At 40.7% G+C, this 19942-nt stretch overlaps 1 protein-coding gene across 1 annotated transcript in view; it reads right to left on the reverse strand.

Annotated features, from left to right (window-relative positions):
• LOC149068902 (transient receptor potential cation channel subfamily M member-like 2) overlaps positions 1–19942 on the reverse strand; it is a 57888-nt gene that overhangs the window by 24429 nt on the left and 13517 nt on the right. Inside the window, exons 11-22 of the mRNA XM_089251275.1 lie at positions 17449–17777; positions 14405–14651; positions 14179–14272; positions 12694–12760; positions 12426–12588; positions 10807–10950; positions 4495–4722; positions 4209–4383; positions 4011–4085; positions 2879–2987; positions 1635–1821; positions 1267–1412 (exon numbers count right to left, since the gene is read on the reverse strand). Of these exons, the coding sequence (XP_089107401.1) occupies positions 1267–1412; positions 1635–1821; positions 2879–2987; positions 4011–4085; positions 4209–4383; positions 4495–4722; positions 10807–10950; positions 12426–12588; positions 12694–12760; positions 14179–14272; positions 14405–14651; positions 17449–17777 (1964 nt within the window). The remainder of the gene's footprint in view (positions 1–1266; positions 1413–1634; positions 1822–2878; positions 2988–4010; positions 4086–4208; positions 4384–4494; positions 4723–10806; positions 10951–12425; positions 12589–12693; positions 12761–14178; positions 14273–14404; positions 14652–17448; positions 17778–19942) is intronic.

Consider the following 19942-nt stretch of genomic DNA (forward strand, 5'->3'; position numbering starts at 1 on the left):
ATTTTATCGAATTTTTGATCGGAGGAGAAAAAAACCAGAACAAACAGCAGGCCCGAAATCATTTTTCTGGACAGTGCATTTATTGGTCGAAATCCTGGACCTCTGACCACACCAGCCTAAGACGGAAATCCTATTATTATTTTAACGGAGAGAGTTAAATTTGCTCAAGAGTTCAAATTAACCGAGGAATGTGAGAAAAGGCCCGTAAAAAACCCTGGAATGGGAGCCTACCAAAGATTCCAGCCTATGAGCCCAGTTGCAGTATCTGAGAGCCCACGGCCACTCGTTGCCGCCAAATCCGCGTCGGGCATGCGGTCGAAAAAAAATACATGCCCTGGTCATGTCGGGCAATAGGTTTGTTCGGCCCTGGTGTTCATGGTTTCCTAGAGCCCTATCGCTGAAATGAGGTAGGGGGGAGGGGATAACACACGTCAAGACACTGGAACCCAGGGTCGCAACCCTCTTACCCGAGGGATACGTGCATTAGCACACTTCAGAAGTCACCAAAATATGACAACCTTGCTCAAACCACGAAGAGCGAGAGGGAAATTTTATACTTTGTGTGAAAGGAATTTCTTCCTTCAAGAAATTGTCACCAAAAATGATGCCAAAGGGAAGACAAACCACCGATCATGACTGTAATCACTGAAAAATCGCCAAAAGGCGGGAAATGAAGCGCTACTGTAAAGCGCCGGGGATTGAAATTTAATTCATGGAAAAAAGTTTCAAATGTGACAGATATGAGATGAGTATTAAAATTTATGATCCAGATTGTCATAATGTAATTTATAAGTTAAGGAAATAATTTTAATGAAAAATTAAGATTGATTTCAGCAAAGAATGCCTCGTTTAACCGTGGAACATATATAAAAAAATAGTAGAGATGGCCAAAAAAGAAGGGACGGAAAATACGGGCCATATGATCACCACAAATCAAAAGCAATTTTAACGCTGAGGAAAAGATACTGTCCGTTTTCCTCTCCAAAAAATATTATGTGTTTGAGGGAAAACATCTTTTTTCTTGGGTTTCACTTCTAGGGTTGCTTTAGAAAAAAATTTTGGTGCCTGGAGTTCAAACTTAATATTCTCTGACCATTTGCGACTCCGGGTTCCATTGCGAAAAACTGTTTTGCCTTGACGTGTGCACCACCACTCTTCTCAGTTTAGCTGTGAAGTTCTGGGACATCCCGATTCCAACTGTTTGGGGGAAAATGTTAAACTCTACTTGTTCATGACTGAAATTGAACGGAATGAAGCGTGTCTCACATGTTGATCTGTTTTTCCAAGAGATCTATCTCATTGACTTTGAGTTGTTCCCTGTTGCTGTATTCTTGAGCGAGTTCTTTCCAATAGGAGTAATCTTTCACCAGAGGTGGCGACTCGTCTTTCATGGGGTGAACCTCTTTTTGACACTGGAAAAATATCGAATACAAGTATTAATCACGATTCCCTGCAATAGATAGTATTAAAGTATGTAGTCTGAGATTCTCGGGAAGACTAACTAGAATTTTTTATTGCTGCGCTCTAAACACTATTGTAAATTGCATTCACAGTAATGTTATCATACGAGTGCTTTCTAAGCCGCATCGGTCTCCTAAAATAGCGCTGAAATTTCACAAATGTTTTAATCGAACCTTGTTGCAACAGAAACAGCAGAGGCTCTTCAGTATCCAGACAATGCACTGAAAGGCTATCATCACGTAACTGATAATGTTGAGCGGTGCTGGAAGCCTGAGGCGATTCGTAAAGTCTATGACCAGTTGATATCTTTGGAATTTCCAGATGGCGTCACTCTCCGCTGAAAGTTTGGTTGCTGTAGCACTGAAGGAAAAAAACCAAAGGAAACTGACGATCTGTTGTACCTTAACCATAGCAAACTTTGAAATACACTTGAAATAGTTTTAATGGTATTGCATTCTAGCTCATCCTCAGAGGCGGATTTATGGTTTTGCCGCCTGTGGGCTATATATACAAATTTTGCCACCCTTCTACCATACTAGTCTAATTTTCTTGACGTCGAATTCGCCAACCTGTGCCATAATCCACTTGGCCTTTCTCTCTCTTCACTCCTGCAAGCATACCCGTGTCTCTAAAGTCGCCCATTTGGTCACTCACGCTCCAAGTAATTGTTTTGCTCACTCACGTGCTTGCAAACTCTCTAGGTCACTCTTTTGATCACTGACTGACCTAGTCCCTTGCCGTATGGGCAGAGGTGGATTTATTGAGGGTTATACAAATTTCGGTGCCCTTCTCCCGTTCTACTAATTTTCTTGGCCCCTCATTCCTCAAATTTGCCACCCTCCCCCTCTGAACTTGACACCCTGGGCTATAGCCCGCTGAGCCCCCCCCCCACCCCCCGTAAAAACGGCACTGCTCATGTTTATGGAGTGCAAGGGATTAGAAACGCATAACCTCACAACTGAATGTTGTTTCAGATCTTTGTCTGTGACCTTGACAGATATTTTGCAAGTAAAACACAATTTAGTAACAATATATACATATATCCGAAACCCGCAATTTCTTGAATCTGTTATATACAATTGAAAAATTAATCAGTATGTCTTTTTTTTACAGGCCGATACTAATAGGAACCCCCTGGAAGAATGTTAAATGGAAGGAAGGATGGGTGGGGACCCCCCCCCTCCCCAGGGATGAGGCGTAGTGATGAGGATCGTGGCACAATTACAATAATGACTACAGCACCACCGGGAAACCAAAGGTAGACAATTGTATCAACATAGCCCTAAGTAGGATTGCTAGCTCGGCGTCTGATTGACAAAAAAAAAATCGCATGGCCTTATGGTTAGGACGAGTAATTTATGAGTATACATTGATTGAGAATACTTCGTGATCCATATCATTGGCTTATCAAACATACCTGAATAAGGCATAAAGAAGAGTCAGGAGAATAAGTTTCAGCAACACAAAATATTGTATATTGAAGACATAAGCCCAAAAGCCAACGTTTGGACATTTCCAGTCGTCAACTGGAGGAAAAAAGACAAAAGAAATCATTATTGATGGGATTAATGAGTGGCAACAATCACTATTCACAGGGTGTCCCATAAATTATGATGCCCCATAAAAAAATTCATGTAGTTTAAAAATTCGTAAAAATTGAAGTGATTGGCATATTTGAATGCCGTCCGCGTTGAATTCTGAAAAAGGAGGGGGGGGGGGGGGGTTTCCACTGAAAAAAAATAGTTCACATTTTTGTCGAAAAGAGGGAGCTGCACGTATGCAAATCACTGTAAATACCAGAGATCAGAGTCCTAGAAAATACAAGGTATATGATTAACGCGAATGATTTCTGAATTTTCCTGTTATTGACGATTGCATTACGTTTTCATTGTGATGTCCACATTAGGGGACGACGACGAAGCGTTATTAATGAAGATGCTATACCCCTCAACCCCACGAATCACCAGCTGAGGCTTTTCGAACGTTTCTGACTCAGATTGAGGGAACGTTCAGGTCTAAAATTCTGTGATTTGCTTTCGTGCAGCACCCTCTATCAACAGAAATTTGAACTTTTTTTAGAAGTTAAAAAAAAATACCCCATTTTGAGAATAACTGGGCACAGTAGAGATAAGATACTCGCCTCCAGTACTAAAGAATGTTTGGAGGTGTCACGAGTTCGATACCCGATTCGTCCTCGCTACAAAATTTCCTGACGCGGAGATACGACATGAACGGCGAAAGCATGACTGCACATAAAGATTGCCACTACAGGGGGGTCCCCACACCAGGGGGGTTAGCTCACCAACCGCTCTTTGTGTATAAAAAGGCAAAAATGTCCAACGCTGCCATTCGGAATCGGCAATTAATTGCAGGTACCGGTCTAATTAGACCTCGCGTGCAGAAAATGATCGTGGTTGCGACAAAAATGATAAACTTTTTCATAAACCACGTTCAAATGTACCAATTCCTTTAATTTTTATGAACTTTTAAACTATTCACGAGTTTATGGGACACCGTTTATAATAATCATGAATCATTCTAGTACTCACATTCCCCCGCTCTACAAAATTCAACATTTTCCTCTATCATCTCGCTGCTGAGCGGTTTTGGGCACTGCTCCTCTTCTGCGAAGAAAAAACATCACCGTTGGAAAAAAATTAATAAAATCGATTTATCATTACTCACCTAAAAAGCAAGCAGCAGCAACAACAACAACGAAATGATTAGAGCAAAAAATTAGAGCTCACCATCAAGGTCACTTATAGGCGTCAAGAAGAGGGAGAACCACGCTTTGTGGAATGTTCTCCTGAACAGCTCTTTATCGAAGGGGTAATCCGGATACATTACAGCGTGTATGACGATCCCTCCGCTGATGATGACGAGGATCGTCATCCTCATGAAATTTACGAAATCTACAAGAACCTGTTTAAGAAATCAATCAAGATTTGCGTTTGAGGTGAGCTTTGAATGAGACAAACAACTATCTCGTGAAAAGTTTTGAAGAAGATTATAGCTTTATATATATATATATACCATCAGTTTGACTCTGTACAAGAGAGGTCCCAGGGTCCTAGATATTGGCAGAAATATCGCGATCACCCTGTAGTAAAAATACAGCAGTTCCAGGCACAGTATGACGCGGGCTGAATATGAATCGATGAAACTGACTTGGACCAGACGGCCTAAAATGTAGAGGATGACGCAACCCGTCATGATGATCGTCTCGACTATCTTCCAGAAGAATATGGAGGACTTCTTTTTCTGAAAATATGGGAAAAATCAGGTTTACAAATCTGGAAGAGTTTACTGTGTCCTAGAACTTTATCACCGAAATAGGTGATATAGTACACGTCAAGGCAAACAACGGAACGGAATTTAAAAGTTTACCGTAGCGCCGGGCTCGAGGTCAAAGCCTCTTTCATCACGGTCCACGGGTTCGAATCCATCCAAAGGAACATCAGAAGCAAGTTCTTTACCTTCCAGTCTGGGGCGACCACCGATAGATGGCGCCAAGGGCGTAGCGAGGGAAGGGGGGGACTTGGGGGTCTGGTTCCCCCCCCCCCGAAATGTGAGAAAATGACCGAAAAAAGGGGAAAAAAAGGCCAAATCCATTGTTCTGTCACTTTGGTCCCCCCCCCGAAATGAAAGTGGTCCCCCCACGAATGAAATTTCTGGCTACGCCCCTGGATGGCGCCTTCATTTCCCACCCAACTCCACTGGTTGAAAATTTCCGTATAACGATATATGTGTGGGAAAGTAGTGGCTCAAATTGCCTGTTAACATGCACTGAACAAAAAAAAGTAATTTGCGACTCTGGGTTCCCTTGCAATGATTGTTTGCCTTGCTCCATCCCCCATCCCCAGATGGCCCTTTTTAGATTTAAATCTTGGCTGGATTCGAACCCGGCAACCTTCATACGGACGAAGAGTATCTTAACACTGGCCAATCGAGCCAGTTGACACCAAAGGGGAAAAAAGGAGTAGTAAAAAAGTAACCCATATATATAGGAGTTCAATGCTTAGCGGGAAAAAATACTTTCCACACATACACCAAATACAATAGCTGCCAAGACTCTCGAAAAAATGTAAATATCTTCCGAATTTTTAAGAAAATTTCCCTACTTTTTTTTGGGGGAAAGAAAGTATTGCCGAAGAATTAACTCAGAAAGCAATTAAAAGTCCATTTTGTCTCCGCGAATTAAAAGTCTCCGCAATTGAAAAACGTTTGCGGAGCGGCCGTTTCGAAACGCGCTTTTGCGTTTCATGTCAGACCACACATTCTTTGATGACAACTGCTCGTATTGGTGTGCACTATCACCTCTTAAAAGGTCTTAAGGTCTTAAAGGTAAGGTCTTAAGGTCTTAAAGGTAAAAGGTCTTAAAGGTCTTCCCATCTTTTCTGAATCACACTGTATGATAGAAGGATTAGTTCTGAGAAAGGTAAATGTATATTATATATATGTTACGCTGTTGGGGGCGCGACGTTGTTCAGTAGGCTCTTCACATTTAGTTGAATATAGCGATTGTTAATTATTTACATGTTTTATTTACAATTTATATAACTATTACAAACTCAACAGCGGGAGCGTGTGGCAGACGTAAGGATATGCCGAATGTAAACAACAATGATAGTCGGCTTTGACTACATAAAAATACACATGTTGCCACACTGACATAAATAATAATAATAAAAAAGAATGATAATAAACAGTTGAAGAAGGGTCGCTACATGACCCCCTCCCAGTCGAGAGGATCATAGGCTCTCGACGAATTATAAGTTGAAACGCACTTTCTTTCCGGAACGCAGTTCCATTTCTTTTTGGCCTGAGGGTACAGTCTTCCGTGGGATCGAAATTATGTCCTTTGGCTTCATTAAGAAGGCAGGTTTCAGTCTGTCAACACTTATAGTAGTGACACGATCCGGGAACTGCAATGTGAAATGTCTATCACCTCTGCTGATGACTGCGTAAGGGCCATCATAAGGCGGCCGCAAAGTGGGCTTAACTGCGTCACATCGCACAAAAACGTGAGAACAATCATCTAGAGCTGGATGCCAGAAGATTTTGTGCGAGCCATGTGTGGTTGTAGGAACTGGACGAATTTGCGACATAGTGTTGCGGAGTGTTTCCACAAATTCATCGGGCGGAACATCGTTGGAGAGCTGGAAAAACTCCCCAGGTAAGCGAAGTGGCGTCCCATAGACGAGTTCTGCTGATGAAGCTCCGATGTCCTCCTTTACACACGAGCGGATACCCAGAAGAACGCTAGGAAGCATGTTGGTCCAGTGGTCAGTTTCGAGGCAGCGTAACGCTGTCTTCAGGTCACGATGAAAACGTTCAACACAACCATTTGCGGCCGGATGATATGGTGTGGTACGAATTCTTTTAATACCAAGAATTGTAGCAAGGGCTCGAAACAAGGAACTTTCAAACTGTCGACCTTGATCACTGATGATGGTTTCAGGGGTACCGAAACGGCTGATCCAACCTGAAAAGAAACATCTTGCAACAGTTTCTGCTGTCATGTCCTCCATGGGAATAACTTCCGGCCATCGAGTGAAACGATCCACTATTGTTAGGCAGTACCGGAATCCACGGGATGGTGGGAGTGGTCCCACAATATCTATGTGTACATGTCCAAAACGTTTATCACACAACGGGAATTTTCCAAGTGGCGCTTTGGTGTGTTTGATGATTTTAGATTTTTGGCATGAAAGACAAGTCTTGCACCATTCTGCGCAGTCTTTCTTCATCTCTTTCCAAACGAAACGACTGCAGAGCAAGTTTTCAGTAGCTCGTTTACCAGGATGATTCAAGTTGTGGACAGTGCTGAATGCTTGAAGTCTGAATGGTTCAGGAATGTAAGGTCTAACCTTTCCAGTTGAAACGTCGCATAAAATTTCAATTTCGCTGTTGATCAGCATGGGTTTGAACTCTAAGCTAGTAGAAGTGCGAAGTTGTTCCAACTCTTCATCTTCCCTTTGAGCTTTGGCAATTTCCTTATAATCGAGAGGAGAAGGAAATTCGATCGAACTGATACGGGAAAAAGCGTCAGCAACAACATTTTCAACACCAGATATATGACGAATACCGGTGGAGTATTGCGATATAAAGTCCAGATACCTTATCTGCCTGGCTGAGTTGTTCTTACTGATGTGACTGAAGGCATAGGACAATGGTTTATGGTCACTAAAAATTATAAAGTGCCGTCCTTCTAATAGGTATAAAAAATGCTTTATAGCAGCGTATATGGCTAATAGTTCTCTGTCGAAAGTACTGTAGTTCTGTTCAGATTTTGACAATTTACGAGAGAAAAATGCGATGGGTTGCCAGTTATTTCCAACTCGTTGTTGTAGGGCACCTCCAATCGCATAGTCGGATCCATCGACCATCAGTGCCAACGCAGAATTTTGCTGTGGATATGACAAAAGGGTTATATTAGCCAAATCAGTCTTGCAATTTTCAAAGGCAATTTTGGATTCTTCAGTCCATTGAATGAGACGTTTATCGTGCCTTTTGCTATCTTTAAGGTACGCGTTGAGCAAAATTTGCTTTTCCGCGGCGTTTGGAATGAAGCGTCTGTAAAAATTAAGCATTCCGAGAAATCGGCGCAGCTCTTGAATGGTCTTCGGTTGTGGATAGTTCAGGATAGCTTCAACTTTCTTTTCCAATGGTTTGATACCGTGCTCACTCACAGTATGTCCTAAAAATGCTACTTCAGATTTTCCGAAAATGCACTTATCAATATTCAAGACAATTCCGAATTCGGAGAATTTCTCGAAAATGCATCGTAAGTGAACGAGATGTTCCTCTGGAGACGTCGAAGCGATGAGTACATCATCCAAGTAAGGAAAACAAAAGTCAAATTCTTGAAGTACAGAGTTCATGAACCTTTGCAGTGTTTGACCGGCATTGCACAAACCGAAAGGCATGTAAAGAAACTCGTACAGTCCGAATGGAGTGATGACTGCCGTCTTCTCAATGTGTGCTGGCTGTACAGGAATCTGGTAGTAGGCTTTAACCAAGTCAAGGGTACTAAATATTGTTTTTCCAGCGAGAATATTAGCAAAGTCATGCACGTGTGGAATTGGGTAGCGGTCGGGTTTCGTCCTGGCATTTAACATGCGATAATCCCCGCAACAACGCCATCCTCCATCTGCTTTCGCAACCATATGCAAAGGGCTGGCCCAATTGCTTTTGGAGGGCCGACACCAACCTTGACTTTCCATGTAAGCGAATTCGCGTTTAGCGATAGTAAGCTTGTCTTGCGCCAAACGTCTGGCCTTGGCAAAAACAGGTGGGCCTGTCGTCTCGATAAAATGAGTAACGTTATGTTTAACGGACTTGGTCGAGAAATTTATCTTAGTCAGTTCGGGAAATTTGGATAACAGCTTATGATAATCAGTAGTATCATGCATAGCAAATGTCACACCAGTGGAAGGTACTTCTGCCTTGGATCCGGATATGGACATTTTTGAATCGTGTGAAACTAATCGACATTTGTTCATGTCAACCAAAAAGCTGTATCGACTAAGAAAATCAGCGCCTAGGATTGGCTTATTGATTGAGGCCACAACAAATTTCCAAACGAAATTCTTATGCAGACCAAAGTCCAAGTTCAGCATCTTAGTACCAAATGTAGGAATTTGAGTGCCATTAGCAGCAGTTAATTGAAAGGAATTGGTTTTAGTTGACAATTCAGATTTTTCAGCGGGTAACACAGATACTGATGCTCCAGTATCAACAAGGAAGTGCAATCCGTTTTTACGATCATACACAAATAGACGACTTGCAATATTAGCATTTTCGCTGTGCGCCCCCAACGAATGCTCTACTCGTTTTTTGAGTGCTTGTAAGAGCAGGGCGCTGTGCACTTGTGCGCTTTTTCTCTGAATTTCCTGTGGTACCAGCATATTTGAGATGTTTGTCCCGCTGAGAGAGATTGGCGAGACCTAGATCGCGAACGATAATGAAAACGCTGACCATGAGGTTTAGTTTCTAATCTAGACAGGCGAGTGCAGATCTAATCTAATCTGGTATCGATTGGACACGGCTGGACTGAACTGACATCCGTGGGATTGGTAACGTCCAATATGCCATCTGCCATTTCCGCAAGCTTCGGCAAGTCGTCAGTGCTTACGGCTAATATCTGCTGAACAGCTACTGGCAATTGTTGTAACCACAAGGTTTTCAAAATTTTATCATCAAAATGCTTGCCAGCTAAATCGCGCATCTCCAATAGCAAACGTGACGGGCGCTTGTCACCCAAAACTAGGCCTTGCAAAAGAGCCTTTAACTTAGAAGATTCGGAATCGGCATACTGGGATATCAACCGCTCTTTCAGGGCATCATAGCTATTTTGAGTCGGTGGATTCATTAAGATATCCGAAATGGCCGAGAGTTCCTGCTGATCTAAACTAGTAACTACATAGTTAAATTTCGTCGAGTCAGCGCTAATTTTGGAGAGCAAAAATTGCGATTCGATCTGTTTGAACCATAATTCCGGGCGATTTCGCCAGAACGGAGGCATTTTTACCGCGACTGGGTTGATTTCCATCGATTCGGGTTGAGTCTTTGACATCGTGGCGTTTGCGACACACAAATCAAGAAAAGTTCAAAAAGAGCCTACCGTATGCTTGACAACATCTTCAGAAGGTGAGATTACAGCATCTGTTTTCATCGGAAACCGTAAAACGCCGGTAGCCAAAAACGCAAGTTCACGGTCGTAGCACAAACAACGTGGTCGGGAAAGGGAAACAGCAACTTGCATCTCACATGTTCAAAAAAACAGGTCACCACTGTTACGCTGTTGGGGGCGCGACGTTGTTCAGTAGGCTCTTCACATTTAGTTGAATATAGCGATTGTTAATTATTTACATGTTTTATTTACAATTTATATAACTATTACAAACTCAACAGCGGGAGCGTGTGGCAGACGTAAGGATATGCCGAATGTAAACAACAATGATAGTCGGCTTTGACTACATAAAAATACACATGTTGCCACACTGACATAAATAATAATAATAAAAAAGAATGATAATAAACAGTTGAAGAAGGGTCGCTACATATATATGGGGGAGGGGGAGTAGCCGTGGAGAACATGGGGACGGGGAATACACACATAACTTTATGTTGCATGTCCGACCGGGCATATAAATATTTTTAGATTTGTCCAGCCCCGGGGGGAGGGTTCCATTAGGAAAATTGTTTGTCTTGATATGCACTATATCATTCCTCTTGATTTTTTTGGTAGAGAGCAAGCACCCTGTGTATAGAAAACTCCTGGGAACACGAAACTGTTTGTTCGTAAAAGACACGTATCTTGGAATTTCTGCGATGACTTACTTTTCTCATTTTCATTGCAGGATGGATCGATTCCAAGGCTATTAGCGACATCCACGTGCATACGAGAATGTCTATGATACGATGCCCACAGGATGGCCACATGACTGCGATGCTGAATAGTGCCAAGAATGCTATATAAAACACCTACATCATAGGAAATAAATTTTAGCCTCGACAAGGTACACACAAACTGGCATGACAATAATGTATTTTTCAAAAATTTTTAATTTACAAATGGATTTGACAACAATTTAGTGCCATTAAATTGCGAAATTCAAATAAATTTGATAAAAACTGTAAAATAAATATTTTCGAAAGTGCTAATTATAATTTAAAAAAAAAAGTGTACCGTGAAATGCGAGTGATATGGTCACTACGTATGAAGAATAGTACGTTCAAGAGAGGTCCAATCCGGCACGCGAAAGATGTTCCGTTGGGGAGATATCAATCCACGATAAAAACCTATGCTGACCATAACAATTGTCGAAAGCAATTAAATTGCCAATCCCAGTCAAAAAATTGTACAAAGCAAGTTGAGTTGACATCGAAAAAAATTGTTAAAAGACAGTAATGTTGCCAAATACAGCCAGAAAAATTGTCCAAAGCAAGTTGAGTCGACAATTACAGCCAACAAATTGTCAAAAGCAAGTAATGTTATCAATTACAGCCAACAAATTGTCAAAAGCAAGTAATGTTATCAATTACAGCCAAAACAATTGCCAAAGGCAAGTAAAATTGCTCAGTGCTGCCAAAAAATTGTCGTAAGCAAGTTAAGTTGCAAAATTACATCCAAAAAAATCGTCGAAAGCAAATTAAGTTGCCACTTGCAATGAAAAAAAATTCTCAAAGGCCGTCATGAAAATAATCTCAATTCTTGATTCAAAAATTCAAGTGTCGTTGAAAATGAGGGAACGAACGAGGCATTTTATGAGAAATTTCCGACGACTAAAAATTAGGGGAATGTTCAGTAAAAAATGCCGGTTATATTACACTTCACCCTAGAGATACAAATTTCTGGTCCGCGAGCTTCAGAACTGCCGCGCATCATATGGCTCGCGAACTCAGAACGTTGCGTCTGTACCCCCTGATCAATCCTATCTCGAATTGGAATATAAATATTATTGAATTTTCACAATTTACAAAAAATGACTTTGGCAACTACTGAACCCAAATGATTATCAAGGAAACAGACATTTTCTGGATATTACGCTGAGCTGAACTCGGAAAGAAAAGCCATCTTGTCTTCACTGGGACTCGAAATAAGGAAAGCAGGGTCGTTTCTCCAGTGGTGTAGATAGTAAAATGCTTTCCCGGTATGCAACAGGGCCTGGGTTCTTCTTTTGTACGATTTTGGTGCCCCTCCTTTCCCCCAGTGCAGTCTTAACGCATGGACCCACCCGGGGGCCTCAAGAGAATGGAGGCCTCACAAAAACGAGAACCACTTGAAATTTTCGAGAATTTGCCAGGTAGTGTCTCAGAAAAATCACTTGGCCCGGGAGCCCATGATACTCTAAAGACGGCCCTGCCTTTCCCAAGATGTTTTTTGACATCCCGCCACAGCTGTTGATGATAATGCCATACTGAAGCCAAATGTAAGTCATTTAAACAAAGAATCGAACCTGGAAGGTCCAGAACTTGGTAATAGGCGCGCTCCAGACCAGGTAGACCATCTTCCATAGTGGAGGATGAGCGACCACGTAATTCTTCAAGTATTCAGTCTTTATCCAGGGCTCGTCTTTCTTCTCTTGTTCCTCTTGCTCATCCACTTTTTTCTCGCTTACCCTGCGAAAACAGATTTGCGACCCCGTAAAAACACCATCTGCAGACATGACAAGCAAACGGTAATAGAATATGATGATTAATAAATAATTATAGGGGGCAATATACCCGAGATTCGGATTCAGTCCATTCTGAATGAGAGCCGTGTCGTCTTTCTCGTCTTCGGTTTCTGGGTCTGGAAAATTGGTACATATTTTCAATGACCTTCACTCATAGTTTGAAAAATTGATGGCAGATAGCAGCACTACAACAAGCATTACACAGAAAAAGGTTCACAGCACATACACGCACATTTCCCAGCACGGCCCAGGTCTTCGACCACCTGCCAAAATCTCTTTATTGAGATAGAGCGGTGGGTCATGATATGGTTTGGAGGAGGTCGAATCGCAATAGCAAAGGCGGTAGAGAGTGTTACGTGGTAGAGAGACTCCACCAAAAACAAACACTGCATCATATATTTTCCTGACGGATTTGCTGCGATATCAACCCTTCGAGGGTGCATATGCACCTTTGGATTGGATTGGGGTTTGTTTTTTTTTATTGGTGCAAAACGACCATCAAGGTTATGCTGCACCAAACACTGTTCAAGCGGGACAATAACTTTGGGTGGAATTTACACTGGTGTGCAAAAATTAAGGACGAGGCTGAAAAATTGAGGTCGAGCACTATTTACGGATGAAAGCAGATTGTCTTATTAGCGATTCTCTGGACGCATACAACATCTGGCAATAACCCCTCCAACATCATCGAAAGGGACCGGTTTGAGGGTGGCGGAGGTCTCGTTTGGGGAGGTATCATGCTTGGTATCCGTACATCTGATGTACGGGTACCAAGCATGATACATCAGATGTACGGGTACCAAGCATGATACCTCCCCAAACGAGACCTCCGCCACCCTCAAACCGGTCCTTCAGCAGGGTGCTTCAGCAACTGATGCCCGCTATTTGGCGGGCAACATTTTAGGAAAATAACTTGCATGGAGTAACACGGGAAGAGTAAACATATTCAAACGTCATTTACCACGTTCTTTTTTTCCCCCAAGGACATTGCACATTCGTGATTCTGGCATGACGGAGCCGTTATATTCATTATTGCACTAGTAGAATTCGATGAAATTACAATATCTGATACATGGTAATTAGCTCCAGTTGAATAAAGGCACTCTTTAGTTTTGACATATTTTTAAATAAAAATGAACTTCTTAATTCGGAAATTTCTATTTTGGAGAATCTCTCGCGACTCCACTAGGTTCATTGACGTGACCCCACGGTTTGCGCACCACTGATCTAGGGCGTTCACCCGGAAAGTGAAAGGACGTGGGTTCGATTCCCCCGCAAAAAAAAGGCACAGTTGAATTTTCTCTCTTTCCCAAATATATCTTCGCATCAGCCAGCTGTTAAAAACCTTCGTAATAGTCTTTAGATTGACGGGCCTCGCGATTTGAACCTACTAATTAAAAGGCATGTAAGCAAAACTGGAAAATCTATTTCGATCTCTGTGGATGCTAGCCTAACTACTATTCCCAGCCATGTTCACTACGTTACGGACTTCAAATTTCAGGAATAACTTTTGTTCTATTCCTTTTATACTTAACAATTGCTTCTTTTTCTTCGGTAAGGTCGTATTCGGCAGTTTGGAAAACTATCCAGGCGTACATCGGAAACACCAGGAAAGCACACATCAGTATCTAGGAAATAAAACAAGAGGGCATGCAAACGCCATGAGCTGATTTTGTCCAGAAGGAACAACGTGTGTGTGTAAAGTTAGATTGTCTATTTGAAATGAAATTGGCACAAAATCGTGGAGAATTAATACATACTTTCATGTAGGTTGGGATGGTGAACAAACCCCACCGTAACTCCCGGACGCGTATCTTTCCGTAGAACTCGTTGGTGAGCCACTTCTGGCAACAAATGTGCGAGAGGAACCGCCTGTTATGAGCTTGGGCAGCGATATCGACTGCTGTGCCCCATTCCGGGTTCTCTTCGTTGAGCACGTTGAACGCTCTGCTCGGCGCATCCTGGTAACATACGTCGAGCATGGATGTTGCAATGTCGGCGAAGTCGCTAAGAAATAAACGGGGGAGGGGTACAAAATACAGGGTGTTAAAGCTTGACGTTCCCGTAGTCTACTCATCCGAATAGGCAATTTTCGATAACCAAATTTTTATGGGGCAAGAGAGATTTATGCAATAAAAATAGTTCATTTTTCGACCACCAGGTGAGTGAAAAAGTGACGCTTTTTAATGCATTTTGCTTTTTCGCATGGGTCCATATACCAAGTTCCGACGGAATCCGCCCACCAGAACGGGCTCCGTAAAGGAGTAGTTTCAGTATACTGACATTGCTCACACCCGTGTTGCGTCTGTCTCAGTGCGCTGAGACCTATGTAGCGCTCCCGTCAATATACTGACACTGCTGAAGCATATGTAACGCCGTCAGTGTACTGATACTACTCAAACCTATATAGTGCCCGTTCTTGTAGACCATCGAAACTCGGTGTATATATGCTATATAGACCATGAGGAAAAACAGAAAATGCAATAAAAAAAGCGCCACTTTTTTTCCTGGTGGTCGAAAATTGAACTATTTTTTATTGCATCAATTTCTCTCCAGTGGTCTCATTAAGGTATCCTGAAAGTTTCGATATATTCGGTAGTAATATTCCCAAATACAGCATCCGAAATACAAGCCTTTTTGAGAAAAACTACTCAGAGTACGCGGGAACTCTACTTATAAACACCATGTATCAGAGTTCACCAATACGTATCGAATTTCGAGTTTACTCCTCGAAATTTCATTTAAAGAGTAAAAATACTCCCTCGAATTTTAGGTTTTCTTTCGATACAGTTATTTCTCTTTTTTTTTTTTTTTTTTACGAAATCTACCCCTCAAAATTTTAGAGAGAAGTGAAATTACTCTTCAAAACTATTTTATCGGATAACACCGACTACAGTATTATGCAACATGTAAGAAACATCATTGAAGCGGTGCTTCTGCTGCCATCTATTATATAAATAATACAACTATTGTAATTTTTCAATTATAATTGGTGACTGGTTGACGTGCCGCACAAAAAGAAAAATGGTGCGATGTTACTAAATATTTCAGAAACATATTAGTTTGATTATTAAATTTTCTTCGAAATTTTAACAGTTGTTGTTTGTTGTACATATATATATATTTCCATTATAAATTTCAAAAGCCAAGGCCTACTAACAATATTTGACAATACACAAATAACAACTGTTAAAATTTCAAAGCAAACTTGATAATTAAACTAATATTATTGCTTATAAAATACTTAGTAATATCACACACACCATATATATATATTTTTTGCACTACATCAATCATAAACCGTCACGAATTATAATCGGAAAAGTATAAGTTTTTTTAAATAATAGGTGACAGCAGAAGCTCCAGGTCAATGATGTTTCTTGCATGCTACATAATACTGTACTGCAATTATCCGATATAAAATAATTTTGAAGATAATTTCACTCATCTCTAAAATTTTGAGGGGGTAGTTTTGTAAGAAGAGGGACATTTTTTTCTTAAAGAAAAACCTAAAATCTCTGAAGGAGTATATTCACTCTTTAAATGAAATTTGGAGAAGTAAAATCGAATTTTAATGCGTGAGTCAGCCATCTAGAGGGAGTATATTGGCGAACACTGCTGTACTGTATAGTTATTTTCAATATTTTCTAGAAGTCATATTTTTGCTGATAAAATTCTGTTTTCACTCTCTCTCTCTCTCGTTTATTGGTTATGGATTAAAAACAACTGAGAAAGCCACCATTTTTTAATGGTGAATAAGTTTACAAAATACTGTAGAACCTCGATTATTGGGCTCGCGACTATCCGGTCTAGTCTCTTGGCGCTATGACGTCGCCAAATCAACGGAGCTGTCACCAAACTTCGCTAAGTGTGTTGCCAATTTGGCGATATTTACAGAGGATTCATTTTTATCATCATATCTTCATTTTTACATTAAATACATATTTTACATTAAAATTCAGTTCCCAAGATGGTCACGAAGCGTTCAAATGTTATATGAGGGGAATCATCGCTGAGTAATTTTCAAATTATCAAATCCACGCGAGCGAGGCCGCGGGTAACAACGGCTAGTATTGAATAAGGTGGCACGTTATTTGTGTGTCACTCCCCACAGATATCAAAATTCTGCAGAGAAACAACAGTTCTGTGCAGGTGAATTAAAAAGAATGTAAAAATACTTTGAAGTTCAGGTAACTTTTTTAATAAGGTTATATATATATATATATATATATATATATGGGGTTTTTTTTTTGTAAATGAATATGCACTAAGAAATGTAAAATATTCATTTTGAAAACATGCTTTTTTTGGATGGCGATTGTTTAACGCCTGTTTTCATTTTTGATACGAATTTTGGAATTTTTAACTGTTTCAGGATTTTGTAGTGCATATTTTGGGGGTTTATAATGCATATTTGGCATTTTAAGTGGGTATTTTGGCATCTCTATGTGCATATTTGCATATTTTTAGAGCATATTTCGCCCCTTTTTTGGAATCCGTTCTCTAATAATAACATAGTAACCGGCATTTTGGAGCATAAAATTTACACCGGTGCGGTACATGTACCGCGGTATCATGTCATATTTTCCGAAATGGGCCAGGTCTTTTTTTGACCACATACTATATATTTCTTGCTTGAGAAAGTGAGCCCTGATCTGGTTTGGAGGAGGTATCATATCATACACCCTTGTTCTACAGGGACTTGTCGTTATATCGGGAATCGTCGTAGCGAGTAATTCAAATTGTAATTTTTACTGTAATTCAAATTGTGAAGTATTAATTTTTAGTCACGCCCAGTCCTCACCGGCTGTTGTTTTCCATCTCCAAACTGAGCGTCGTTTCTCGTACGTATGGCATGAGTTTCTCGATGATCATCGACAGCACCAACGCCAAATGGACGGGCTGGTCGGCATGCTTCCACAGGATCTTCGCCAGGGGGATCCTGTTATTGAACACGGCCCAGAACATGAGCAGAGTTTTGGCTCTCCTTTCTGCGCTCGAAGGATCCGTGAGATACATTCCCATACTGTTCAGAGAGAGCTCTTGGGTCGAAACGAAGTTCGACATGCTAGTCGTCTTCTCTATCAGAGGGTTCAGGCTCCTCTCTATGAAATCCTTGTTCAGTCTTGTCATCTGTAATAATCGATATTAATAATCGAGGTCAGTAATCTTAGTGGTAAACGTATCTTATTATACACTATGTTTCCAAAACTCTTTTTTGAAGTTTAGACATTTTTCCCAAATTTATAGAACATTACCAGGCGAATCGTTCTGAAATTTCGGTCATATGTACCCTATATTGGTACGCATCATTTCCAGTGGAAATTTGGTCACGAGTGCATTTAGGGGACCGACAAAAAATTAAATAATTAAAAAGAGTTTTCGATCAACTGTATCAGAAAAGTTGAAAATTACTTGCAACATTAACAAAATATTGTACTTTGTGCGATATTTCTGTGCATTTTTGTGGGAATAGTACGTGTATTCACGAATATACAGAGTGTTCTGTTAATGGACCGACAAACTCAGAGGGTTGTTAGCAGGCATCAAGAGGAACAAAAATTGCGGTGGAATATGGTGTCGCAAACCACGTTGAGAGGGTAAAAGCGCGAAAAAACGCATGCAGGCTCTGAGTCCAGAGGAGATAAAAGGCGGATGTCAGTTGATCGCTGAATACGTTCGTGGGTTCGCTTACCATCGCTTACCATATCTGACGTAAGCAGCGTTGCGAAACGCATGCGCTAGGGTAGGATCACGCCAGAGGATCTCATAACGCGTATTGTCGTCGCTGCGGCAGACATCAAAAGCATACCTGGTATCTTGAAGCGCGTCCGGGAATCGTTTTTACGTCGTTGTAGAGTGTGAAATGACGTCAGCGGCTGTCACTTCCAACAACTCTTGTAATAATTAATCCAATTAATCTTTTCGTAGTATTTATCATTGTACTTTTTGTCGTTCCAGCGTGACGTCGAAACCTGCATGTGTTTTTGGCGATTTTCATCCTCTCAACGTGGTTTCGCGACACCACGTTCCATTGCGATTTTTATTCCTCTTGATGCCTACTAACAACATTCTGAGTTTGTCGGTCCATTAACAGAATACCCTGTGTAAATGTTTCTTATAAAAGTGGCAATTTTTATCGTATGCTTTTTTGCTTATAACACATGCCCAGTTTTCAACAAATTGTTACGAAATTTACAGAAAACATGACACTATACACGAGACATACTGTGTAGGAATTCACACAAACTGCGAAAAGTTCTTATTCAATGAGATGCACTTTCAGTAAATGATTATTAACTGCGCATGCGCAAGAAATATAAACTTTATTTTTCATAATTTTATTGCCAGATATGTATAAAACTTCCAGAGTTGAATATCGTGAAAACTCGGAAAGATATGCACGATATTGTAAACTGTAATTTCGAAAGTAAGTTTTAATGATAAGGGATTTTCCACATCCTACGATTTTATTGGCTGTTATTTCATTTTTTTCACTTCAGTTTGTTTATTTTGGCATCATACACACATGTTTATGCTAAAACACTTCTCTGACGTAGGATCAGACACACGTCTTAACTCATTCGCATAATTCGTTTCTTATTCTCGAAGTAATCAAATAACAGAAAATTGAATAATGATATTTGTCACATTTTAAATTTCTATACAGCATGTCTCATGTATACCGTCATGCTTTCTGTAAATTTCGTAAAAATTGGTTGAAAATTCGGCAGCATGTTATGACCAAAAATCATGCGATGAAAATTGGAATTTTTACAGGAAACATTAAATTTTTTCTATATAATAACGAAAATACAGGGTGTCCTTGAATTCACGGGCCAAATTTTAAGGGCAGGTAAAATACACACCTGGCAGCGTCTAGCAAGTGACTGGCGTACCCTTTCGAAGATGTGCCAGGTGTTTCACTAACAGTTGCAGCAGCGACTGAAAGTTTTGCACAATGAGGTCCTCATCAGAGTTTTTCCCGCCAACACTTTTCATTTCCGACCCCGCATCGCTATACAAGAAATGCTTCTATATGTGTGTCTTACCTTCCCTTAAAGTTTGGTCCATGCGTTCAGGGACACCCTGTATAAATTGTATATTTTCGTGAAAATATGCATTCTATTGTGACGAGAATGCACAGACGCATTGCACAAAGATAGTACAATAGCTTTTTCAAAGTTGCAAGTCATTTGAAGCTTTTTTTGGTACAGGGTTGGTCAAAAACTTTTTTCTCTTATTTAAATTTTTGTTTGTCCTGTATAAATGCACTCATGATTAAATTTTCACTGGAA

This window comes from Pholcus phalangioides, unplaced genomic scaffold (genome assembly GCF_987345545.1).
Source record: "Pholcus phalangioides strain wild (caught in Gottingen) unplaced genomic scaffold, Ppha-v1.0 ptg000024l_1, whole genome shotgun sequence".
Taxonomy (NCBI): domain Eukaryota; kingdom Metazoa; phylum Arthropoda; class Arachnida; order Araneae; family Pholcidae; genus Pholcus; species Pholcus phalangioides.